Source organism: Rissa tridactyla, chromosome 15, assembly GCF_028500815.1.
Source record: "Rissa tridactyla isolate bRisTri1 chromosome 15, bRisTri1.patW.cur.20221130, whole genome shotgun sequence".
NCBI classification, from domain to species: domain Eukaryota; kingdom Metazoa; phylum Chordata; class Aves; order Charadriiformes; family Laridae; genus Rissa; species Rissa tridactyla.
The window spans coordinates 1360395-1383748 of NC_071480.1; the positions used below are offsets into that span (position 1 = coordinate 1360395).

General features: G+C 51.4%; 1 protein-coding gene across 16 annotated transcripts in view; it reads right to left on the reverse strand.

Annotated features, from left to right (window-relative positions):
• The window catches only part of MYOCD (myocardin), a 260871-nt gene that overhangs the window by 7245 nt on the left and 230272 nt on the right, over positions 1 to 23354 (reverse strand). For 6 of the 16 annotated variants that reach the window (XM_054221824.1, XM_054221821.1, XM_054221823.1 and 3 more), the window contains 9 exons: positions 21064 to 21129; positions 15925 to 15980; positions 11344 to 11419; positions 8821 to 8982; positions 4749 to 4924; positions 3901 to 4026; positions 3114 to 3376; positions 2601 to 2754; positions 466 to 1419 (listed from right to left, as the gene is read on the reverse strand). In XM_054221824.1, the coding sequence (XP_054077799.1) occupies positions 466 to 1419; positions 2601 to 2754; positions 3114 to 3376; positions 3901 to 4026; positions 4749 to 4924; positions 8821 to 8982; positions 11344 to 11419; positions 15925 to 15980; positions 21064 to 21129 (2033 nt within the window). Of the gene's footprint in view, positions 1 to 465; positions 1420 to 2600; positions 2755 to 3113; positions 3377 to 3900; positions 4027 to 4748; positions 4925 to 8820; positions 8983 to 11343; positions 11420 to 15924; positions 15981 to 17447; positions 17493 to 20127; positions 20255 to 21063; positions 21130 to 23354 lie in introns of those variants that run through there. The other 10 variants (XM_054221827.1, XM_054221834.1, XM_054221832.1 and 7 more) reach the window with 9 other exon arrangements.

The following is a 23354-nucleotide window of genomic DNA, read 5'->3' on the forward strand; positions in this document are numbered from 1 at the left end:
GTGCCAGGTCTCCCCAGGGCAGAGGGAGCTGTGCCAGGGCTCCACGGGGCAGAGGATGCTGTGCCAGGACTCTCCCAGGACACGGGAAGCTTTGCCAGTGCTCACCCAGGGACAGAGAGAGCTGTGCTGGGGTCCTCTGGGGAAGACGGGAGCTGTGCCAGGGCTCCCCCAGGGCAGAAGGAGCTGTGCTAGTGCTCCACAGGGCATGGGAGCCGGGCTGTGACCCCCCAAGGAGACTGGATGTGGCAGCAGGGATCCCCAGGAGATGCCCTGCAAAAGACCCTGAGGTGCCATCAGCTTCTAACCCGTTGTCCACCTGGGCTACTCGCTGCCTTTTCAGGCAGCCCCACATGCTTTTGTGGCCCTGTATCAGTCTCAGTCTGAAAGGAAAGGACTCAAACTGGGATTTGCACGTTCACCAGTGTGTTCATCACTGCTATGCCATCTGGGGTGCTCTCCACTTACCGATGCTGTGCGAAGGCAACTGTTGGTCTGTGGGGACCCGCTGCGCCCTTCTGCCTGTGAGCCAGGGGACACTGAGAGGAGATAGTGGCTGTTGGGGGACGGTGGCAGGCTGATGTGCTGGGGGCTCTTTGCAGCCCCGAGTGGAGAGTGCTGGGGGGAGCACTGTGGGCTCAGGAATGTCGAGGAGGTGATGGAGCTTTGCCCTGCAGTCTCCAGGCAGTGGCTATTTACAATGTGAGGCAGCTGCGGCACCCCACAGTTACTTAACTTATCCGAGCTGCTGGCTTGGCCTTTCAAGGCAGTTTGTTTGGATGCAAATGGACAGCTGGACACTGCGTTTTCTTGCTTGATGGGGACACCAAAGAAATGCTGAGCAGGTTGCTGCTTCTCCTCAAGGCCGTTGCTTCTCTTTCGCTTCTGGAGCTGCATCCGCAGCTCTTCCACCTGCCTCTGCTCTTGCTGCAGCTTCCACGTCAGTTCATTGATGACCTTCTGTTTCTCCACTAGCATCTTGTCTTTCTCTGTGTCAATCCCTTCCAGCTCCAGCTGGATGCTCCCTCCATTCATGCTGCCCATGAGGCTTTCTTCAGCACTGCCATGAACCGGAGATGGCTGGAGGCCGAACTGTGGAGAAGACATGGGCCCATCGTTGAACGTGTCTGGCAAAGAGCCACTCACAGAGAGGTCAGAGGAGGCGGGAGAGATGGGGGGGGTGGAGCTGGTGCTGCCAAAGTGGTAGAAGCCATTTGATAACATGCTGGTGGAGGACTGCGACTGGTAACTTGACAGGGTGCTTGTTGGAGTGACTGGGAAGGTGACAGTGGTGATCTCACTGAAGTTTGGCACTGTGTTGCTGCCGCACTCCTGGAAGGGCCGCAGCCGTTCCATCAGTGCTGTTTTGGTACCTGACACTGGCAGACCTCGTATTCGGAGCTGCTGTCTCAGTTCTGATACCTAGAAGAAAAGTCACCAATGATCAGTCCCAAATGCAGATGAGCCCCTTAGAAATGCAACATTTCTACCAAGGAGTCTCAGATCACAGGCTCCCAGCTCCCTGCTTGGAAGCTCTCACCCCCCAGGTGCTCACTGTCTCACCTACAGTGACCAGAGTCACCATGCGCAGCCCTAACCACTGCATGCAGGACCGCAACCTTTCCTAACAGGAAAACCTTCCTTCCTCCTCCAGGAACTGTGACTGCACTCTGTGAACCAGCAGTGGTCCCTGGGCCACGGAGGTAACTCAAGATTCACTTCCTAGTGATAGATTTCTGCATGAGTAGAGGACTTTCACACAGAACTAGCTGATGGCATCCTTTAGCTCAGAGAACATGACAACATACCTTGGAGACAGAGACGCCACGTTCAAGCATCTGCACACGGTTCAGGCATCTGAGCTGGGGCAATGCTATCGCCAAACTAATTTCTACCTTATCTTATTTCTTTCTCTAATAATGAGTATTGCCTCCAGGTCTCTGCTCCTAAAAGGACTTGTCCTTCCCTATGGCTGAGGCTCTATTAGCAAAGTACAAAAGAACCACTGATGTGAGTGATTCTCCCTTATACCCTGCCTGTCTTGCTTACATGAGAGATTTAGGTACTGTTCAAAGCGGCGCTCATAGCTGCAGACTCCAGGAGACACCTGCTTGTGCAGAGAGCTGTGCTGGAGTGGCTGCAATGGCCACTGAGAAGCTGAGCCACTAAGTGGAGGCCATGCTGACCTCCTAGCTTCTGGTTGGTCTGCTAGCAGCATCCATGAAGTCCATAATAAAACCACAGAAGGTATGGAGCCATGAGCTGCAGGAGCAGCAGCACAGATCATCCTGCAGTCCTCGACCTGATGGCCTGGCCTCCCGCCATCTCAAGTTATACCTATAGTTTGCTGATACATGCCATGGGGCACATGCCACCTGCAGAGCAGCAAACCCTGTTTTAAGCTACCGTCATGGTGACAAATTCCTGACCCAGCGCAATGTACTCCTGGGTTTGCTCACAACATGGTGGTTCTGGTTTGCTGATCTGTAACACGCGGTCATTCCCCCAGCTCAGCCTGTGGCACTACACTGCACGCTTCAGGGGTAGCAAAGCACATTCAGGCTATAAGATTCTGCTCCTGTGGTGACAAAGTTTGCACTCACTTTCAGATCATCCAGGTTAGAAGGCAGAGGGCCTGGCTTGATAGATGAGACACAAGTCTGGCCTGAAAAGGTGGTTTTCACAGGAGAAAGAGGGGTGTTGTTGACAGAAGTTGATGAAGAATTTGAACTTTTGACCATTTGCTCATTTGATTGCCTGAAATAACAAAGGAGATTTGGGGTAACTTGTCTGCCCGCCCCAGGGTCTCTGTGCCCAGTGTACCATCTCTGCTCCCTTGGGGATACCATCTCCTGTATGAGGCCTGAAGGACCAGCAACCCCAAGGAAAATCAGACTGGGCTGTAAGAAGATTGCTGGTGACCCATCAGCAGGACACAGGTGCCCCAGCCAGTGCACAAAGCCAGAACAGCTTTGCAGGAGACTCTGCTATGTTCCCAAGCTTTTGTGTTTCACTTGCGTGCATCTATCCCCCTTGCACTGGCACAAATGGGTATGGGAGGGGAAAGTTTGGAGAGAGACAGGGCTAAGCCCTGCTATTGGCACATTACCACTCACTTTAGCTGGCCTTGGTGCATCCCTGGGTAGCTGAAGTGCTGCTGTTGCTGCTGTTGCTGCTGCTGCTGCTGGCTGAGGATCTGGAGCTGCAGAAAGAGCTGCTGCTGCTGGAGGAGTCTGGCATATGCAGAGTCCATGGGTGGAGGGGACTTCTCTGCCTTCTGGTCCGGAGGGATGTACTGGTGATACTTCAGCTTCTTCACCTTGGGCTTGGTGTCCTTGGGCTTTTTGTGACGGTTCTTGCTATCACTGGATGATTTGGACTGTTGGTGCAAGAAGGAAAGGAATTAGCTAAGAGAAGAACTTCTGCCACCCTCATGAGAAGTCAAAGGCCTGGGACAGAGAAAGGGCAGCTCCTGCTGGCACCCTGACACTCCAGCTCCAGAAGCTGCTGAGCCTGGAAATCAGGGACTCCCTCAGGGCCACATCTCATCTCAGTTGTCCAGGAGAGCACATGAGATGCAGAATGACCCTTCTTGCCTGGAAGGTATTTCAGCATTGCCTTGTTATCTCCTGCTCCTAGCCCCAAGGATTGTTTCCAGTGCAGGGCCTGAGCAATCATCTCTTGGAGGGTGCAATATTATACCACTTATACCACTACAAAATGAGTCAAATATTGCTGTTTTTGCCAACAAGATTTGTCTCCTTGCGTTATTCCAAGTCTTAAGGCCAAACCCCAGAGCTCCCACACATGTGGGGTGCATCATGTGGGCACTTCAGGCTTGGACACAGCCAGGTGCCCTGGGCTTGTTTCCTCTCCCGGAGAGCCTGGTGGCACAGGCATTACCTTCACAGCGGAGGTCACCGGGAGGGATGGGCTCTCCTGCCCCGCTGCTTGCTTGGGGCTGTCGCACTGGCTGCCCTGCCCCGCGGCCGGGTCCGGTGTATGGCTCTCGGTGCCGTGGGGATGATCCTGCAGGGGAGAGGTGATCCGTGCGATGGGAGAGGGGCTGCGGGGCCTTCCCGACGGTCACCTCGGGACGGCCTCTGCCTGCAAGGGGCACCTGCTGCCCCATTCCCCCTGCCCCATGTTGTCCTCAGTCCATCCCAGATGCCTCACTCCAACCCAGTCCCCCATGTCTATCCCAGCCCACTATCCCTGCTTCTCCCAGGCTATATGAGTCCACCCCAGCTCCTCAGTCTCCCCAGTCCACCCGAGTCTCCAAGCCCTCTCTATTCCACCTCAGCCCTGTACCCTCGTTCCCCCAGCACACCGTTGGCCCCTCAGTGTTCCCCAGACTAGCCCAGTACCCAAAGTCCACGTCTGGCCTGTCCCGGTCCCTCCAGCTACTCCCACCCCGCTCCGCTTGAGTTCACCCCAGTCTGCCCACCCCTCCCCCGGGCTAGTCTCCCCAGTCCCTCCCAGTCTCCCCAACACTAGACTAGTTTCTCCACTCTCTCCCCCTCCCTGCTCCACTCCTCCCCATTCCCCAGTCGTCCCAGTCCCTCCCGCCATGCCGGCGCTGCAGTGCCCAGGCCCGTCAGCAGGGGCCGCTCCGGCACCGTGCAGCCCCGCGGCCCTCGGGGCGAGGCCGTGGCCGTGGGGCGGGTCCCCCGCGGCCCTGAGGCGAGTGCCCCCCGCGGCCCTGAGGCGGGTCCCCGGCGGCCCAGGGAGGGGGCGTGTCGCGGCCCTACCTGCGGCGGCCCGGCGGGAGCGGCGGGGGCGGGCTCCGGGGCCTTGGTGCCGGCTGCCGACTCGGTGGAGCCCGGGGAGTCCTCGCTCCTGGCCTGCTCAGGGGACAGCCCGTCATTGCTGCTGTCCTCTTCGAAGGCGAAGGCGTCGGCCGGCTTGGGGAAGCTGACCTGGGTGCCTGGCAGGGGAGAAGGGGGCGACGGTCAGGGTCTGGTCCTGGAGGACCGGGACGAGCGCGGCGGCGGGGTGAACCTTATGGGACGCCTCAGTGCCTGCGCCCACCTCCTCCCGACCCCGCCGCGGGCGAAGGACACGGTGAGAGCTCAGACACCTCCTCCCATCCCCAGCCACGCAGGGGCAGCTCCTGGGTGTGCCCCTGCAGCCGAGGCTGGTGGAGAGCAGGTGGCATCAGCCATCGGCTCCTGGCCTGTGCCGTGGACCACGTCACTCAGGAAGGGCCCTCCGAGAAGCCTCGGGGCAGGAGGCTTTTTGCCCGCAGGCGGGGCTGGGGCAGGAGCGGCTGTGCTGTCCTACCCCACCTGAGGTGGGGAGGGGGCGTCAGAGCCACCCTCCCATCAGCTGGGCATCCCCACCCCAAGCCCGCAGCGCACGCAGGACCCTGTCCTCAGCAGAAGAACTGAGGATGAAATCCACCCGGAGGGTGACCTGTCTGTTCGTGGCACAAGAGCCAACACGCGTGGACCCGGCTGCAGCTGAACAGAGGATTTTGGATCCTGTCTCTGTCCACAAGCTTCACCCGCACGACATGCTTCAAACCACTGCCGTTGTCTCCTGACTGCCCCAGACATTGCTTCTCCCCCTGCAAAGCGCCCCGCGTGCTATCTCCTAGTCAGATGGGCAAGAGCTCTTGACCCCCGGCTTTTGCTGATAAATAAAGTGCTGAAAAAGAAAAGGTCTCATGTGAGCCTGGAGAGGGCTGCAGGTGGGGGTAGAGGAAGGAGCAGTGTGGCCACACTCGTAATCTGCTCCTGCTCACGTCTGGCATTTGTCAGGCAGCTTGGCACGCCGATAGCGAGGTGACAAATGGGGAAATAGGAAGGGCCCGGGGACAAGCTTCCACCTGTCCCTGCTGCCGGTCTAGCAATGTGCACCTTCTCACTGACACACACCCTCCTGCGCTGACCCCTGTCCCTATCTGAGAGATAAGGGTTATCTCCGCTTGCTCCGGCTCATGGTGCCAGGGTGGGTGAGGAAGCAGGGAGCCCTGGCTCCACGCCCCGAGCTGCTGCCCAGCCGCCGTACGGGGTGGGGATAAGAGAGCAACCATGTGCCGTGGAGAGCCTCTCCTCCCCACTCTCCAGGGCACGGGGCTCCTCTCATGTCCCTGGAAACAGGGCCTTGTCCCCGCTCCGTCAGAGGCAGCACCCAAACTGGGTCTTCCCTGAGGAACTGCAATGCTGCATGATCAACCACCTGGGCTGGGTGGGAACTGCTCCCCACGCCTGCAGACCAGCGTGGGCATCCTCTCTGGAAAAATGACACCAAGCAAGGGCGACTTGTGGATCTGCAAGACTCCTGCTGGGCTGGCATTTAGTAAGCATGTGTTGAGAAACAGTGCCAAAGCCGGGAGACCAAGGGACCTTCAGGACACAGCGTCAGCCCAGAGCATGACAGGAATGTGCTGCATCCTGCTGCTTGATACCGGGGGCCTGTACTGGGTAGGGAATGCTGCCCTTATCTGTCCTGCTCTCACCCAGCCCAGGGCTGACCGTATTTTTTTGCGATCCCATGTCTCTGCTGTAATCTCAGGCAGAATGGTGTTTGCTCGGGGCTGTTTCTAATGCACTGGGTATTGTCCTCTCAAGCGTATTGGACAAAGTGATGACAAGGACCTGGTAAAAAAGGGTTCTTATATCACTGCTCAGCTATGTAGGGCACTGGCGGCCTCCTGTCACTGGGACGTTAGGGCTTTTGGTTGGGGTCTGGCACTTTCTGCTCACCCTGCCGGAGGTGATTAGAGGAACACGTCAGCTGAATTTTCCACTGTATAAACAGTTGAGATTCCAAGGTTAAAGTAAAATGATTTTAAACCCTGTCATCTTTCTGGTATTGCAAAAACAAAAGGCTTAACATTCAGAAGTGCCAGTGCTCATCTCTGCTCTGTGTTCAGCCCTTCTCCCCAAACCCTGAGCACCACAAGGCACCTCTGACTCCAAAAATCAGCTGGGGGATCATTCACCCTGAGGCTTTCTTCTGCAGAAACCTGAGGGCTGGGATTGTGTTTCTGGTGCAGGTGCACCACCTCCTTCTCACGGCACCACACAGTACCAAGGAAGTTCATGCGTGACCCTAATGTGCTGTGTGTTTCACCCTAATTGGCATAAAACTGGCTTACAGGGCACATTTTTTTTCCCCAGCAATGTGATAGAAGGGCATTGCGAAAGGGAGAAATTTAAAATTGAGCATATCGTTTTAAGCCAGACTTTTTGTTTTTAACAATTTTGTCCCATAAATCTCTGTTTACCACAAGCTCCTGATGAGGCAGCTGGAGAGGAACTCTGCAAACTTCAAGCACACTTGCCCAGCCTCCAAGCCTCAGCTCCAGTGGATAAAGTCATGCTCAAACTGCCTTGAATGTTTATAAAGGGGGGATTTTTTTTTAACTTTTTTTTTTTTTCTGCTCTTCTCTCCTTCGATAAGTGTCTGGGGAGATTTTACTTGAACTCTCCTTAAAAATTCCTCTTCAGGCAGAGTCCTGGAACATTTCACCTTCAAAGGCAAGAGCTGTAAAACGCTGGAAATGGAGCAGCTCAAGGACCAGCCGGGAGAAGCCCCTGTATGAGCCCTGCGTGCACTTCACAGCGGGAAAACCAAGAGCAGGAACAATTGCGGGGCAAGACAGAGCAGTATCTGGGCCTGGAACATTTCATGTCATTTACATTTGTTTTTGAGATGAAACGAAAGTCAAAGTACTTCCAGTTTCAATTCCCATTTTCGGCATCGCTCCTGTCATTCAAAGATCCCCTCCCGTCCCAGAGCCCTGCCACTGTCCTCAGCTTGCTCTGAGCCCCAGAACAGGCACTTAACACGGGATTGTGCCACTGGAAATAATCCCATGCATTCAGGAACCAGGAGCAACAGAAGAAGGAATTCCCAGGGGGAAGAGCATCTCTCCGTGCCTCACTTGAGACCCAAGGGCCAAGTTGGACATGCAGAGATGGCCCCAGGCTTCAAAAATTCTGCTGCTGTCCTGGCACTGCAGGAGCCTGCTGGCTTTCCTGCTCCTTTCTCTCCTTTTCGACCTCCCTGTCCTGGCACTGGGGCCTGAGTCAAAACCTGAGTCACCTTTTTGCTTTGTGTCGGCTCCTGCACCAGCCTCCCTGCAGCAGCACGGGGGAAAGGGTTGCAGAGGATTCTGCCTCCCTCCTCCAGCTGGGGGTAGGGGATGGAGGAAAACCAAGCTGAGGCATAAGCCAAGCGCTGGGCACTAGTTGGCAGGAGTGTACCCTGCTTTGGGGTGCAGGCTGCTCCTTGTACTCCCCAGCGGTTTAACACCCCAGCGATGATTTCCTTTTCCCAGCCACGCAGCACCCCACTCTGTTGGGCCTTGCATGCCACTAGCGTCAGTGGGGAAAAAGGAGCCTGTCTGAACCGGGGCCACTTTGCCTCCATCTACTGGGATGTAAAAGCTTGCCAGGGCACAAGTGGGAGAATCCAGGCTGGCCTCACGACCACATGTGCGCACCCAGGTCCTCTCCCATACAGAGGCAGGAACGAACGTCCTGTCTCCAGCAGTATCATTTGTGTGCTCAAAGCCTCGGGGAAGGCAGGGGTTTAAGAGGGGAGGTTCTTTCTGAGGAGACATGGCTGAGCAATCGTGCATGTTTCTGTGGTCATTGCTCTAAGGGCTCCCTTTTCATAGGCCTGGATAAGAAAGCATAGGCTGTGCTGGACGGGGCTGCTTACTGTGAAAATAATAAAATTTAAGCAATAAATGCAGCTTTAACTCCAGGTCGGTCACTTCCTGCAGTTGCTGTGGTATGTCCTCATAACCTTGCAAGCCCCTGCCCTGTGCCATGCACATAACACAACATGCACGTTCACTTCCACTACCTTTTATGGCCTCTTTCACAGCTGAGTCGACAGGAATAATATTCTTCTCCACCAACTCCAAAGGACCCGGCCTGAGAGCAATCTTTTCATTGAGATCATCTGCCAGTCGGGCTCTTTTCAGCTTCATTTGAGTAGACTGAATGGACCCCTCTGCAGCTGAGTCTAAAAGGCCAAATGGAAGGCATCAGTTCATGACCCAGGGCATCTGTAAGCACAGTGCTCGTTGACAATGTGCTCCCCCTTCACCTCAGCCTTTCTGGGCTGCCGCCAAAACCTAAGCTTGGCTTAGTGCACAGCAGGAGCTGCTCTGAGGCTGGGAGGCAGGATGCTGGATTAGATGGGGCTGGTGGGGTTTGGGACATGGGTCCTCCTCTGGGCCTTAGGTTCAGCTTCTCCATCCCCAAATAGGAGCCTCTGTTTACTAGCCTAGGCTTGCAAAAACAGCCTGCAGCTGGAGCATCCTCTCCAAGGCCCAGGAATGATCTGCAATGGAAACTTCATTAACAAACTGCGACTAGCATGAGGGCCAAAGTGGATTCCAGCTCCGGCCTGCCAGGAGCCCATTGGACCTTGTGTTCCCTACTTCTGGAGAACATCTGGAGAAAAGAACCATTAACAGTGTTAGACAACTGGAGTAAATGCCTTACACTGGAAGACCAAAAGCTGTCTTTGAGACTGGACATTTGGAAGTGGCATGACTGCAGTGCTCCAGGCCTTCAGGGAAAAACCAAGCTGGTGGAGAGGAGCACAACGAAGGCAGCTAGATCTGGAAGCTACAGCCCTACCGAACTCAGATGAGAAGTTCCCAATTATTGAGTGGTGACAGAAGAGTGGCCAATTACAAGAGAAAGTGGTGATTTCCTAAACAAAGGTGATCTGGCTCCTCTGGTGGCACAGACATGAGTAGTGAAGGAGTGGGATTCTAAACTAAACCATGCCTATACTCTCGGAGGGCTAAAGTAAGAAGGGTTGCATCTGGGTTGTGCTATCTTCAAAGACTGGACACTCTTCTAGAAGAGCAACTGTAGGCAATACAAGCTACAGGGCTTGACACCAGGGGAAAAATGCTCTGCAGAAGGCCAGGAGAGCTGGTCTAGCATCAATGCTGACCTCGGGCTATATAAGACAGTGAACACACATGAATTCTTCGAGGTGAACAGTAACAGAAAGTGTGCCTAGAAGGTATTTTGATGATAGAAGGTGTCTCAGCTGCCCAATTTCAATCATCTCTAGCGCTTGTTATGAACCAAATGGACATGTGTATGTCCGTGATACGCCAGGGAACACCTCCATGAAATGCAGAGCACGACGGGCAGAGGTGCGAGCAGGGCTCTGGCTGAGAGCTGTGTGTAGGGCAGCACAGCCAGCTTGCTCAGTGCGTGGCCAGGCAGTCTCTGCTCCACCTCTCCTCCAGCTGTGTCCCACCGTCCCTGTCCATGCCTGGTGACTGCAGCTGCCTCCACATCTGGTTTGCAGCCCCCGGTCCCCAACTCCAGTCCGTATTGCGTCTATTATTTAACCTAAGGAAAAGACATTTTCCACCTGTTGAACAGGCAATGGTGCTGGCCTGTCTTAGGGATGGAGACCCAAGGGAAAAGCAAAGCAGCGGCACTGGTCCGGCATGGGCCCCTGGCTCAGCCCTCCTGCGTGCCAGAGGAAAAAGAAATATGGACTTCATCCATGCTGAGAGCAGAGGCCAGCATTTACAGTTGCCAGAGAGTGGTCTGCTTCTTCCAGGGGACTGACAGGACTCAAGGAGAGAGGCTGCACATCCTCCCTGTCTCTAAGGAGGTTGTTATCTCTGGAGATAACGAGGGACACCACAGTGTTCTGCTGTCTGTGATGGGATGCAACAGAGCCGTGCGAGCTCTCTGGCTGGGAGGGGACACCAGGATGGGAGACGTGAGAGCTGCTGTGGCTCACAGACTGATAGCAGGGCTCACCCTTTTCATATGGCTGTGCTTGGGTCACTGACGGCATCACTATGAATTGTCACATAAAATATCCAGAATTAAGGCAAAACAAAAGATGTCCAGCTTTAGGAGGGTATTGCAACCACCTGCTACAGGGATTTCAGTGCCCTGGACAACAAATGCCCCATATATGCTTTTCATGAGGATCAGCCCTTGGCAATTCTGTCTAACAGAGTCCTTTCTCGCAGCTGTTCTCTGCCCCACTGTCCTCTAGACCATCTTATACTGGTCCCTGCCAGAGGTGGGATAAAAATTAGATAGCCTTGGATCTACTTCTGTCATGGGGTTGGACTAGATGATCTTCAGAAGTCCCTTCCAACCCCTATCATTCTGTGACTCTGTGATTCTGTGAATAAATGTGTGTCCTGCCTCCTGAAAACCTCCTGAATTCTGTACAACATGTGTCCCATTCGAATCTGCCTCTCATGAGCAGCTGGGGAAAAGTTAATCGTGATGAGACTCCTGAAGGGTACCCAAGTGGGGCAGGAGAGACGTGAGTCACAAGGTAGGAGACACAAGGAGTATGTGGGAAAAGCTCCGGCAGCCTTACCTTGTAAAATGTGCATATTGACCAGGTCTGATCGCTCAGGCCTGCTTCTGATCTTGTGCTTGAGATAATCTTCAGTCTGCAGAACACAAATGCAGAGTGTTACCTAGCTAGAGCAGCAATAAAGTACAGAGAGTGTCTGCCCCTGTGCCATCCCATGGTTCTTTTGGATTTTTTACAAGCTAGGTTGAGTGAGCTCCTAAATGGCTTTTTTCTTTTTTTTTTCCACTCAGACACTGACTTGTTCTTGGGCAGAAATTCTTCAAAAAGGGAACAATGTGCATGGAGCTGCTGACAGTTCACTATCCCTGCTCCTAAACTGTGTTATTTCCAATTTCCCTTGGGATTCTGATGCCTGAAGCATTATGATATCTTAAGGGAAGGATGAGACCTATTCACCGGGAGCTTTGGATCTGCTCCTAGCTTAGGATACCATGTCACCACGTACAGCTAGCAATGGCTTCTGTGGGAATCCTGGCACTCTGGGGTGAGTTATAAGGCTGAGCAGATCATGAAGACACCCATACTCTCTACCCAGCTCCTTCGCTGTGTGGTTCCTCACCCCAGTTATGATGTGGGGTTGGGAAAATCCACTTGACAGATCACTGCAGCTGAGCTTGTGATGAACATGGTCCTGGAGCCTTGTGTCAGCTTCCTCGTGGCTTTAGGACAGAAAGGTATGCAGAGGTACAATAATGCCTTCCATTAGGGCAAAGAAAGTCAGTGTTGAGGGCAGCTGACCTCAAGAATACAAATATAACCTTATCCCCTGGTGAAGAAAAGCTAGAGCATGGCTTGGACAAATTATTAGCTGTTTGCTAATCTGAGATGCAAGAAAGAATAGTACAAAAAATGTACATAGTTCAAAGTATCCTCTTAAGGATAAATATAAAAGAATAACACAAGCAGATGTAGCAAAACCGTAAAACCCACAGTACAAAATGTACAGGATCATGAGAAAAAGATTTTTGTAAGCACTTCTGTAGCCAGGAGAAGGCAATGGAAAGTGCCGTCTGTGTTCCATAAACAGGAGAAATAATTGTGGATGCTGCTGAGATGGCTACAGGATTTAATGCCTTTTTAAACCATCTTCACTAAAAGGATAAATGGCTATTATCAATCAGCCGACTAAGCCAAGAACCTTCAGCAACAAAAGAGAAGAAGCTCCAGTCATCAGGTTGGAGAACAGGTTGGAGAGTACTCAGATGAGTTAAATGTTCCCAAACAGTTTGAGATACACAAGACTAGAGTAATAGCAAGTATCTGTGGGTCTCCAGGAAACTGGGCAAGGGAGAGCATTATTTCTTGCTTTAAAAGAGATGGAGAGAAGAAACCAGGAAATTATAAACCAGTCAGGAAGATATTGGACCAAATAATCAAACAATCTATATAAATGGATTTTGAAGATAGCAAGGAATTGACTAAGAGCCACGATGGATTCATCGAGAACAAACCACATCACACCAACCTAATTTCCTTCTATGGAGAGATGACAGATTTCTGTTACAGGAATAAACAATGAATGTCATGTACCTTGAATTTAAGCATGTTTTGACATTATCTCACATGGCTTTCTCATATGCAAGCCAGAGAAATTTGGTCTGGATAAGACTAACATAAAAAAGGAGCATAGTTGTAGGTCACCAGAGGAATTAGGAATGGCTCACAGTCTAAACAGAAGAGTATATCAAATCATGTTACACAGCAATTTTTCCTACCAGTCAATATATTCATTAATGTCTTGGATGATAGAAGACACTCCTTAACTCTGCATCATTCAAGGCTAACAGATTACAAAGCAATGTGATTTGCAGTAATTGAAGAAATGATCTGAAATGCTTTTGATACAATTTAAAGGACATTTGGAAAGGACTGCACTCAGGTCACATTTAGCCACAACTAAGCCAGCTGATTAGGCACTGGGATAGATGAAGACTTAATCCACCAGAGATGCTTCTGTAGTGGTCACTGGACTGTGGCTTTAGGCAGAAATTAGTTACTGCATAAACAGAGGAAAAAATATAAAAGGCGCTGGAGAATCTAGTGAACCGCGCCCCCAGAGCAGCAGGCAGCTTTCTAGGGGACAGAGCGAAGAGTGTCAGACGGACCCTGTTCTATAGCCAGGCACTGTTCTGTGCCCTGCATCTGAAAGGGCTGTGGGAAGGGTCTGGAGGACCGCTACCGAAATCGCTACTGAGCCAGAGAGGGGATCGGTGAGGACAGGCTGAAGGGAGAGGAGGCTGGTCAATCCAGATGTGAGATGGCTATAGGGAAACAGAATGCAAAATACTTTTAAAAAGTGCTACAAGAAAAAAGATAAACAGTTCTACATGTGCATGCAGGTTGGAGAAAGAGCGATAGGCTTAAACTGCAACAGACAAGCTTGGTCTGGGAATCGGGGACACTTGCTAACAGCACAGGCTGGGGAGCATTGGAGCAGGTTGCTGGGGGTGGGATGTCTGCCAGCGGTCACACACCTGTCAGGAATGACCCAGGTGGGGCTGCTCCCCTCGGGGGCAGAGGCACGCTACCTGTCCCCCGCAGTGCCTCCCTGCCATGCTTGCTGGGCTGCTGGCAGTAAGTGCTAAAGCCCTGCTGAGCCAGACTACCTTGGGAAAGTCAGCCTGCTCTCTGTCCTCCAATCCAGCAATCCGTTATAGGACATTGACTTCAAAGTCTGCTGCGCTGGCCCCTTGCCAGCCTCTAACATAGCGAGTGACATGTTTAAACAAATAATAGACATTTTATTTACTGAAGTCTTAACAATTTCTTACCCTTCCCCCCTGTTTTTTTCCCCAGCTTATTTTCACCAACACAATCCCTTGTTTGGAACATGTGGAGGTTTGCCTGGTTCCTGTGCCAGGTCAGAGCAAGCTGGTGTCTGCACCCGAGTGCCGTTAAATTCACCTGATGCATTTCCAGCTCACCCTCAGATCAGATCCTGACTTGGACTATGCTCCAATTGCCATCGTACAGATATGGCATCGTTTGTGTTGAACCCAGCATTCACACTGCGTTAGCCTGACTTTCTGCTGTGATTTCTGTTCCTTTTGACCTTTCCTGTTTATAAGCTGCATTTGTGTCACTGGGGTGCAAATGGTGGAGAAAGAACTCCGATGTGTTTTTTTTTAGTGTCAGATGAAGTAGAAGAGCTTTCAAAACACATGAAAGCAGTTATTGTTATCTGCTTTCTGCTTGCAGAACATTGGTTTGAAGGAATATCAGCTAAACAACAAATGCCATTGAGTAATTATCCAGAAACAGCTGCTGCTCCTTCCCTGTCACAGCTCTAAGCAGGGCATCCTTGCAAAGGAGTATATGTTTGTTATGGGCTGTGCTCATTAGTATCTTCGTTAGCATGCTCTGCAAGAAAGAAATGCGTGCAATTTGGGATAGACTAGACCTTTTCCCCAGGCAACTAGCCAGTGAAAGCCTTTGAAGAGAAAGACAAAGAGACACAAATGTATACTTAAACTGTAAAATATATGACACTTCAAGGATACTTTGGATTGCTTGAAATTTTGTAAGCATACTAATTTTTCAGAGTCATATTATGTTTCTTATGCTAGTCGTTTATTACCACAGGAGACTCGGGGCAAGTGATTTGGAGTGTGTTTAAGTTCAGAAGAGCACTTCTCCATATTTCACAATCATTCTTCCTTGCAAGGCTCCTTTTCCACATGACTGCAAGCACGTTTTGCAGATTAATGGAACAAACTCTTGTGTTCAAGCAAAACCCGCGTGACTGATTTTTCCCTTTGCTGTGGACATCCCTCTAGCTCGGTCAAGGCTGGATGGCGGGTGCTCGGAAACCAGTGTGATTTCCCAAAAAGCGATCGCATCACAGAATTTTGATGTGTTCTGGAAATGGCTACTTATCTTATCTCTGCCTCCAGCAATATTTAGGGAAGCCTGAGTGCAGTTAGATAATGGGGCCAGTGGGAGCCTGGCCCACTTAGCCCCTTGGACATTGTGTGTCGTAACAGCCAAGCTGCACCACCGAGCTAAAAGCCAGGCTCTCGTCTGATGACAAGCATGAGCTCCTTGGGGACTCGCTCCAGGTGACAAAGGGCATCTGCATTCCTCCTGCACACTTGCCAAATAGCTAGGCTCCGTAGGTCCTGTTTGCCCTGCTCTAACCCCGCTGACTCGAGCAGGAGTGGGGAGCAGCCAGCACAGTGAGGAGCGGGCTGTGGACCTGGCCCAGAGAGGAAAACGGCACTTCAGCTGGTTGGACATTTACTGAAAGGATAGCCAATGCCATGCTGAACTACGTATGCCCTGGCCACAACCTCTTGTGAAACCCAGGGGCTGTTGTGAAACCCCATAGCTCAGGGCACAGATGGCCCCTCCGCCCTTTTAAACCTCCCCTGCTTGGAGAAGGGTGCTCCAGAGCATTTGTGAACCCTGGCTTGGCCCCACCATGTCTGGAAGCAAGGGAGAGGTCCTGACCCTCATCCTTGGCCACACAGCCTGGGTGATGGATGCCGGAGGAGGGGACAGTGGCGGAAAGTGCTTTCAAACCCCACAATGCATGCAAAGCGAGCCCACGTGTGCCCTCATTGGGATGGCTGCAGGAGTTACCTTGGCTCGCTCCAGACTTTTTCGCTGTTCATGGAATGCAGATGGGCTTTTCAGTGCTGCAACAGGAAAGAAAGAGGAGCAGTCAGCACAGGAGCAGAAGCAAGCAGCCACCAGGATATTCAGCAACAGCATTTTAATGAGTGCTATAAAAATAGCAACACAAACTAGCCGTTCTCTTTATTGCGCTGACTAAAAATAACTCAGGAAAGCTCTGGGAAATCCCGTGCTCTCAGCCAGTCCATGGCAAGAGAGCAGGGGGGACGAAGAGCACGGGGAGCGCAGGAGACACATGGGCAGGGAGGGGGTGCAGGCTTTGAAACGTAGTGCTCCGTGGGACACATCAGAGAGCAGGTGCGGCTTTTCCCTGGAGTGCTTCCTGCAGGTCGTGGAAAGCACCGCAGCCCCACAAGACAGGTCTGGGAAGAGCAACAGCCTGAGAGAGGACCTCACCTGCAAATAAAACCTGCAGGTGACTGGGGCTTGAGGCCAGCAGGAAAACCGAAAAGACCTGCCTCGCCTTTTGGGGCCATGTGGGCGCAGCCTCCAGCGATGGTATTTCAAGCAAGGCCCTGGAGCTTGGTGTCCCTTGTCCCTCTTCCATCGCTGACTAGCCTTCCCTCTCCTTTAGCTTCCCTCTCACCAGGCATTTGTTCTGTCCCCTGCCCAGAAGCATCTGTGTGACGTGGAGCTTCCCTGAGCAGCTGCCCGGCCAGTTACCAGGAAGCAGATCATGCTTTCGGCATCTCCTGACACCAAGAAGGATTATCCCAGAGGGGATCCTGAAGGAAAGCCAATAATCCCTGACTCTGGACCGGTGAACACCAGTCCCATGGAGCAGTCTGTACCAGGGTCATGGAGGACCTTGCACATTTCCTTGTTTACTCTGGTTCAGTAGAAATTGGAGCAGAATTTGCACGGGGAAGGGGTTAATATTTCTCAGATCCTGCAAAAATTCTTTTCTGGCTGTGTAAGCAAGCAAAATTAATTGTTCCCATTGGGAAGGGGAAGGTGTCCTGACCCACAAAACCAGTCTGCTACAACTTTTTGTTTGGCAACAGGAATTCCCTTTCCATCTTCTGAATGGGATCCAATAAGGACAGAAATTATTTTCACGCAGGACATGTTATCCTCCAGAAGTCTAGAGGAGGATGAAGAGAAGACTAAGGGCAGCCGGGAAACGGCCCTCTGAATTGGCTGTTGGTATGCAACACCCAGGGTAACCTGCCTAACCTCCAGTGAATCACAGTAAAACACAAGGCACATTCCTGCTCCTAACTTTTGGAAAGCGGACATACAGACAAGCTAGCATTACTGTGCCATGCTCCGGTGAGCAGCCATGAGGGCTTGTGACAGCTGGCTTAATCAGAAGCAAAATAAAATGGTGCACACAAGAAAATGAAGTTAGCAAGAGAGATGACTTTTACAGCCCTGCTCACTGTGAAGTACTGACACTGGGAGTGTGCCATGGGCATTGACCAAATGTGCTATTCAAGAGGAACATGTTGCAGAATTTAGTCATTTACCAAGATTTTTGGAGGAATTATGTGGATGCTGCAGCTTGTATTAGTCTGCAAAACAAATAAAGACATCGCTAGCACTTGTTATTCAGACAACTTGTCAGGGGATGACATGTCAGCTTGAGATGGCTGAGGGTCTGGAGGCAACAGGGCAACACTGTGCTTGGTGTTGATAATCTTGGGACTGTTGCCTCTAAGATTTAAGTTAAGTTAGAGGATGAGGTGGTGGCTGCATACAGCAAGAAGGTCTTTCCTTCAAGTGCAGCTATTTCTGAAGCTCATCACGGTGGGGGGAACCTTGTCTGGAGGAACCCTTGGTTCTGAAAGCTGTCTCCCCCTCCTTTTGGGTGGGTGAGCAGGATCTGGCTGGGGTTCGGTGTAGGTGCCTGTGCAGGTCTAGAGGAAAGATTCATCCATGCTCAGCCCTACGGCCTGCCTTTCTGTAAGTGACCCCACATGCTCTTGTTTAAAATGCTTTTGCTGGGTCTATACCAGTTTAACTGGGAAAATAAAACTGCATGTGTTGTTGCATGAACTGGAATCTTCTGACTCAGTGAGCCTGAAGAATGGGGCAGGCTCTGCCCTCACCTGCACTCCTGTGCGTCAGGAGCGTGGCTGTGTCTCAATGAACCCGGATCTCCGCTTGCTTTCAGAGGACCCCCCCATACACAGAGTCATGGGGCTGAAGGGACTCACAGGCTGCCCTTGCCTACTAGTCTGCGCCTGTCCTCATTTGTAGAGCCTTTTTCAGTAGTGTTGATTGTTTTGCCAACCAGTTGTTCAATTTACAACCTGAAAACATCTGACAATCAGTCCAGCTTTGAACATGAAGTCTTGTGCAATGCTACTATCTTTTGCTCCTGAGCATCCTCCTTTAGGCAGTGTCCTGCCTTCCACAGTGATGTGGCCATCTGAAGGTTTCACATTTCTGAGAGGAACATCCAAGGGAGTGCGAGCAGAGCTCAGGTGTGTAATGGCATTGATCTTTTCTAGTCTAACCAAACACAGGTTGGGCGGGATATTCATTTCACTGCACCATGCTCAAGTAAGACTGACATTTCTCCTTGCACTATTCTCTTGGATACCAAAACACAGTTTCCTAGGATTTACTCCAATGTTTCACGCTCACACTATAGCATGTCTCCACGCTACAGCTGCACTGCTGAACAGCTCAGCAAGCTCTCCGTATAGTCATCAACTCCCCTTCCTCCAAGGGTTTCTACAAGCCCTCAAAGTTTCTATCCAAAGCTATCATGTTACTCTGACCTTCCATCTCTCTCTCTGGTCTCTGTATAAAATGGATCAGTTAGAAAAACAAAGTTTCTCTGGCCTGGGATTATATCAGCAGAAAATGTATGCAATGGGTTGAAAACAATCCTTGTGCAAAATCTGATGTGGAATGTGGGATCAAGTGCATGCTCCAAGCCTGGTACCAAACCTGGCTCTCACCATGGAGACCAGAAATGCCCAGCTTTTCTCTTTCCAGAAGGGCTATTCTCAACCACTGTGTGTTACAGCCATAGGGGTTCATTTCCTGCCCTGCTGCAATGCATGTGAACTGAGATCCTGTCCAGGTGCACCTCCTCAAGTCCACCTCACCTGCTGGTCCTCAGAGCCAACAGAGCGTGGGAAAACATGATTAAACATAGACTTATTCTTCATAAGGAACGACTGCACACGCCCAAGCCATGGGGAAGCTGGCTGGGGCTCCCATGTATTAAATGCTAATGTCTGACACTTCCTCCTGAGGTCAAATTCAGCAGTTAAATTTTGCATGTTTGTTTTTTCTAATGGCAAAAGTGCCTTTTCTTGTATTACTTTCAGTGAGTGAACTGCACTCAAGCTTCCCAAAATGGCCTTCTTGGACAGAAACCAGACTGCAGTATGTCAACCTAGAAGCTGGGAGTGCAAAGAATCCCTAAGTAACAGGAAAATACACTTCAGTTGCCACCAAGTAAATTGGACCTAATATGTGGTCTGCAATGTGTAAGGTTTTAAAAGTTAGGTGCCATTTGTAAAAGCGTGGTCCCGTGCACCGGGCCCCGCGGGGCAGCGTCAGTACACAAACCTCTCACTTGGCACTGCTGCTCCGTGTATGTGCAATGGGGTGTCCTGCACCTGTCCGAGTGTTCCCACTTTCACAGAGTGGACTTAGCAGTTCAGGAATTGTTAGACATATTTTTGGCCACTGACCGTATTGCCAGGGCTTGCAATACTATAACAAATGTCACAATGTCCAGCTCCAACTCCTGCAGTCCTGTGATGAAAATGCTTGCCCTTTGGTGGCAGGCAGCATAAAATCTGAACTTTTAAAGAAATAAACAGAAGAAAAATGAAAAGAACCTTCATGTATCAGTCGTAAAACCATGGGATCATTTTGACGGTGATGACTTTTGTCATCCTGCTCACATTTTCTTACTGCTTGATGCCGGCAGTACTATACTGAGAAGGCGTCTGTTGCTGGCTACCTTGACACAATCCTTTAGGAAGGCAGCTGCGTGAGAAGGGCAGGAGGATGGGCAGGGTGCAGCAAGCAGTGCTATAGCCGTGCTCTTAGTGAGTTGTTCTGCGGTTTAGACAACAGCTGCGTCACAGTCTTCATAAAAATGACGCAGCCTTTGGAAAGTTGTGATCTTAGCAGTGAACCCAAGGGGCCCTTGATGAGACAGAAAGGATAATTCTCTACCTGGGTCCCAGGTAATCACAGATTCATGCACACGGAGCCTGAGCTAGGTCAGGATGGAGTTATCCATCGAGCAGGGCTGAGCTCCCAACATCAGTTCTCCAGTAGTGCTACAGGATTCATGATGCACCTGCAGGTGCAGAAGGGGATAATTTTCATTCACTTACTCTTTGGGCTCTAGCAACTGGCTTTCTGATGCTGAATGATTACGTGACAATGCTGGCCTGGAGCTTGTCCTTCAGGCTTGAATGCCAGGTTAGCAAGAATGAATGTGGTCGGAGACAGGACATCGTTCATCAGTCTGCAGGCCCAGGTGGGGTTTCACTGACCTCAAGTGTACACACACAGTTCTGTCCTGTGGGGTCCTGGCTGGGCACAAGCACAGATCTGGATGTGTCTCACTCATCCAGAGTGAGTGGCTGCCCTCCACACTGGGGCCAACGCTGTCACCCACCGCTTCCTTCTCCCACAGCCTCCTGGAATGGGCCCTCTGTACCTCTTCCTCGTTCTGTGGGTCTGATCCTGACACAGAGGTTCCTGGCTTTTACAGGAGGACATGAGATTGTCTGCCCTTGCCTACGTGAAGAGCTTCGTGAGTCTTCTGCTTGGAGTTGGATATGCTTGTCCTGCTACAGTGACCTCTGGGAAAGGGGGCTATGCAGCTGGTGTTTTGGATGGTGTAAGATAAGCATCTCTCCTGACTTCAGTTTGAGCAGTGGCATTATAGTCTGTGTGGCAAATGCTGGGCACCATTGTACAGCACCAGGGACCACCATATTTCTACAGGGCAGGAAGTAAAATCCCCCCTAGTAGCAATCTGCTCAGAGCTGAGTGGGTCTGAGCAGGCCGCTGGTGCCACGCAGTGCCCCGTGAGTGCCCAGGAGGAACACAGCCCCTCTGAGCCAGGAGTGGGTGAAAAAGGCAGAAAAAGATACTCACGTGGCATGATGCCTTGGTCTGCCAGCTGCTCACGGGTCCTCCTCTGCTGAAGCCGTAACTGCAAAACTGTGAGAGAGAAAGCATCAGGAAAAGCTGCAGGATTTTACTGAGGTACTAATACATCTATCAGGGACAATGTTTCCGGGGGTCTGTGTGTGGCACAGAGGACTGGCATGGATCTCTGCGGGTGCTTGACCATTCTTGGTGCAGCAGAGTGCCCCAAGCCAAGGAGGACTGCCAGGGAGGAGCCTGCACTGACCCAGTCCTCAGCTTTGCGGACAGATGATCAGGGCAGGGCTGCTTCTGGTGCAGGCAGTACCCTAGTGCCTGGGACAGACTGATCCCTGCCTGGCACCTGTAATAGCAGCCTCAGGTGACCTTCAGCTCAAATAGTTGCTCAGCTCTGAGGTCTGAAGCTGGGTGGTCCTCCCTCACCCCAGCACTGTGGGTTGAGTAGGGCTTTCCAACACCATCAACCTCCTGAGGGTCTGGCAGCACGTTTCCCATCCTGCAAGGCTCGGGACTGGATGCACATATGCTTCCTCTACCGAGGGGGAATGCAGATAATGTGGTGTGGAGAGGTTAGTGCCATCACTGTATGAACCCTCTGCTCCAAGGGCCTGCAATCTCCAGTATACCTTCCTTCTGGAAACAATGCCCTGACAGGTGGCAGTGAACCACTGATCAGGGTCACTAAGCAGCTTAGTGGCATGGCCTCAGCTACAGAGCATCGATTACATGTTTAACGAAGAAGCACCTCTCAATATTTACAGCATACAATGGCAACCCACCATACACCTGCAGCCAGCCATGTGCAAGGCTGCAGCCGTCTGCATGGCCCAGGACTGCACATGTTAGTCCATCCCATCACTCAGGTAACCCTGCCTGTACTTTGAGTTAGTAACATATTCTACACCTTTGTTTTTGCAAATTTATCTTCAAGAAGATCGACATTTGTATCACGAGGTGAAACATAAAAATCCTTTCCAAATTTTCCTGCTGGACACTCAGTACAGCTTGCCACAAGGACATATATCTTTCAGCCCTCACTATATAACTGCACGCATATCCCTGGCCTACCAGCACAGCCCCCCACTGCATCCCCTTGTCTGCCCTGAGAGAGCTGGTGGTGGAAGGGGAAGAGGGGGAAGAACGGCTTTTTTGTCCTCAGGAGCTCTGCCACCAGCTCACATCCACAATGCGCCTTCTCTGGCATGTGGGATGGAGTTGGATAATAATCCCTTCCAGAGGAGGCCCCAAATCACAAGGCTCCCTGAGATGCCATTGCTCGTGACTTTTCCATGTCCTCTGGACAAACCATGTCTCACATTCAGAGCAAATGTTTAGTGAAGGCCTCACGTGGGACAATGATCTCCTGCCAAATTCCAGCTCTTCTTAGGACTCCAAAGATAGATTCTTGCTGTGAGGGAAAAATGTAGCCTTCCGTACCTGGGGAAGTCTGCATGCATGGCGTTCCCTTTTTGCCAGAGTGAAGCTGGTGACTGGAAGTCGCTGGCTGTCAGGGAAGTCTGTAGCCCTCCATTGCCCCACGGCACCACCCCCAGTAACTGCTGGTTCTGCCCATGGACATGGATTTATCTACATCGGACCCAGTTATCTACACCCCCTTGCAGATCATCACCCTCAGGGGACCTCAAAACCAAATTGGTAGTCCATGCTTAAGGAATGCCTGTCTTTCCTCCTTGACTATAGAGGCAATTTAATGGTAGCCAGCTCGTGGCAGGTGTCTTACACAGAGTGAGGTGGACCCCAGTTTCTCTGTGTAGAACCTTCTCTGTGACTGGTCACAATATTGAAGAACCATCTTTCCCTGAGGAAGAGATGTATCTTTATGGAACAAGTGAGCTAAGGGTGGTCGGAGACTGTCCAAGAATGAAGAAGCTTTGTAGCTCATCCAAGAATACTCTGCTCTCCTGGGTCCTGGTCCAGTGTCCCAGGCATTAGAGCATCTTCCCTTAAACTGAGGCAATTTGCACACAACAGCTCATCATCAAACAGGAATCAGAGACAGCAGACGTCTAGAAACAGATACAACACTGCCAAGGACACAACGGTCTGCCCTGTGTAGCTGTAAAATGTCCCATGTGAGGATGCTCCATCACTTCCCTTCACAGCTCCCACACGTGCCAAATTATTTGCACCATTTTGTTCCAACTTCCGACACAGCCAGGCCAAGTGATACACCTCATCCAAATGAGCAAGGGGGATGCTATTGGTCAGATGACTGTGCATTCAAAGCCCACGTTCTCTGCTTCTTCTGCTTATTTCAT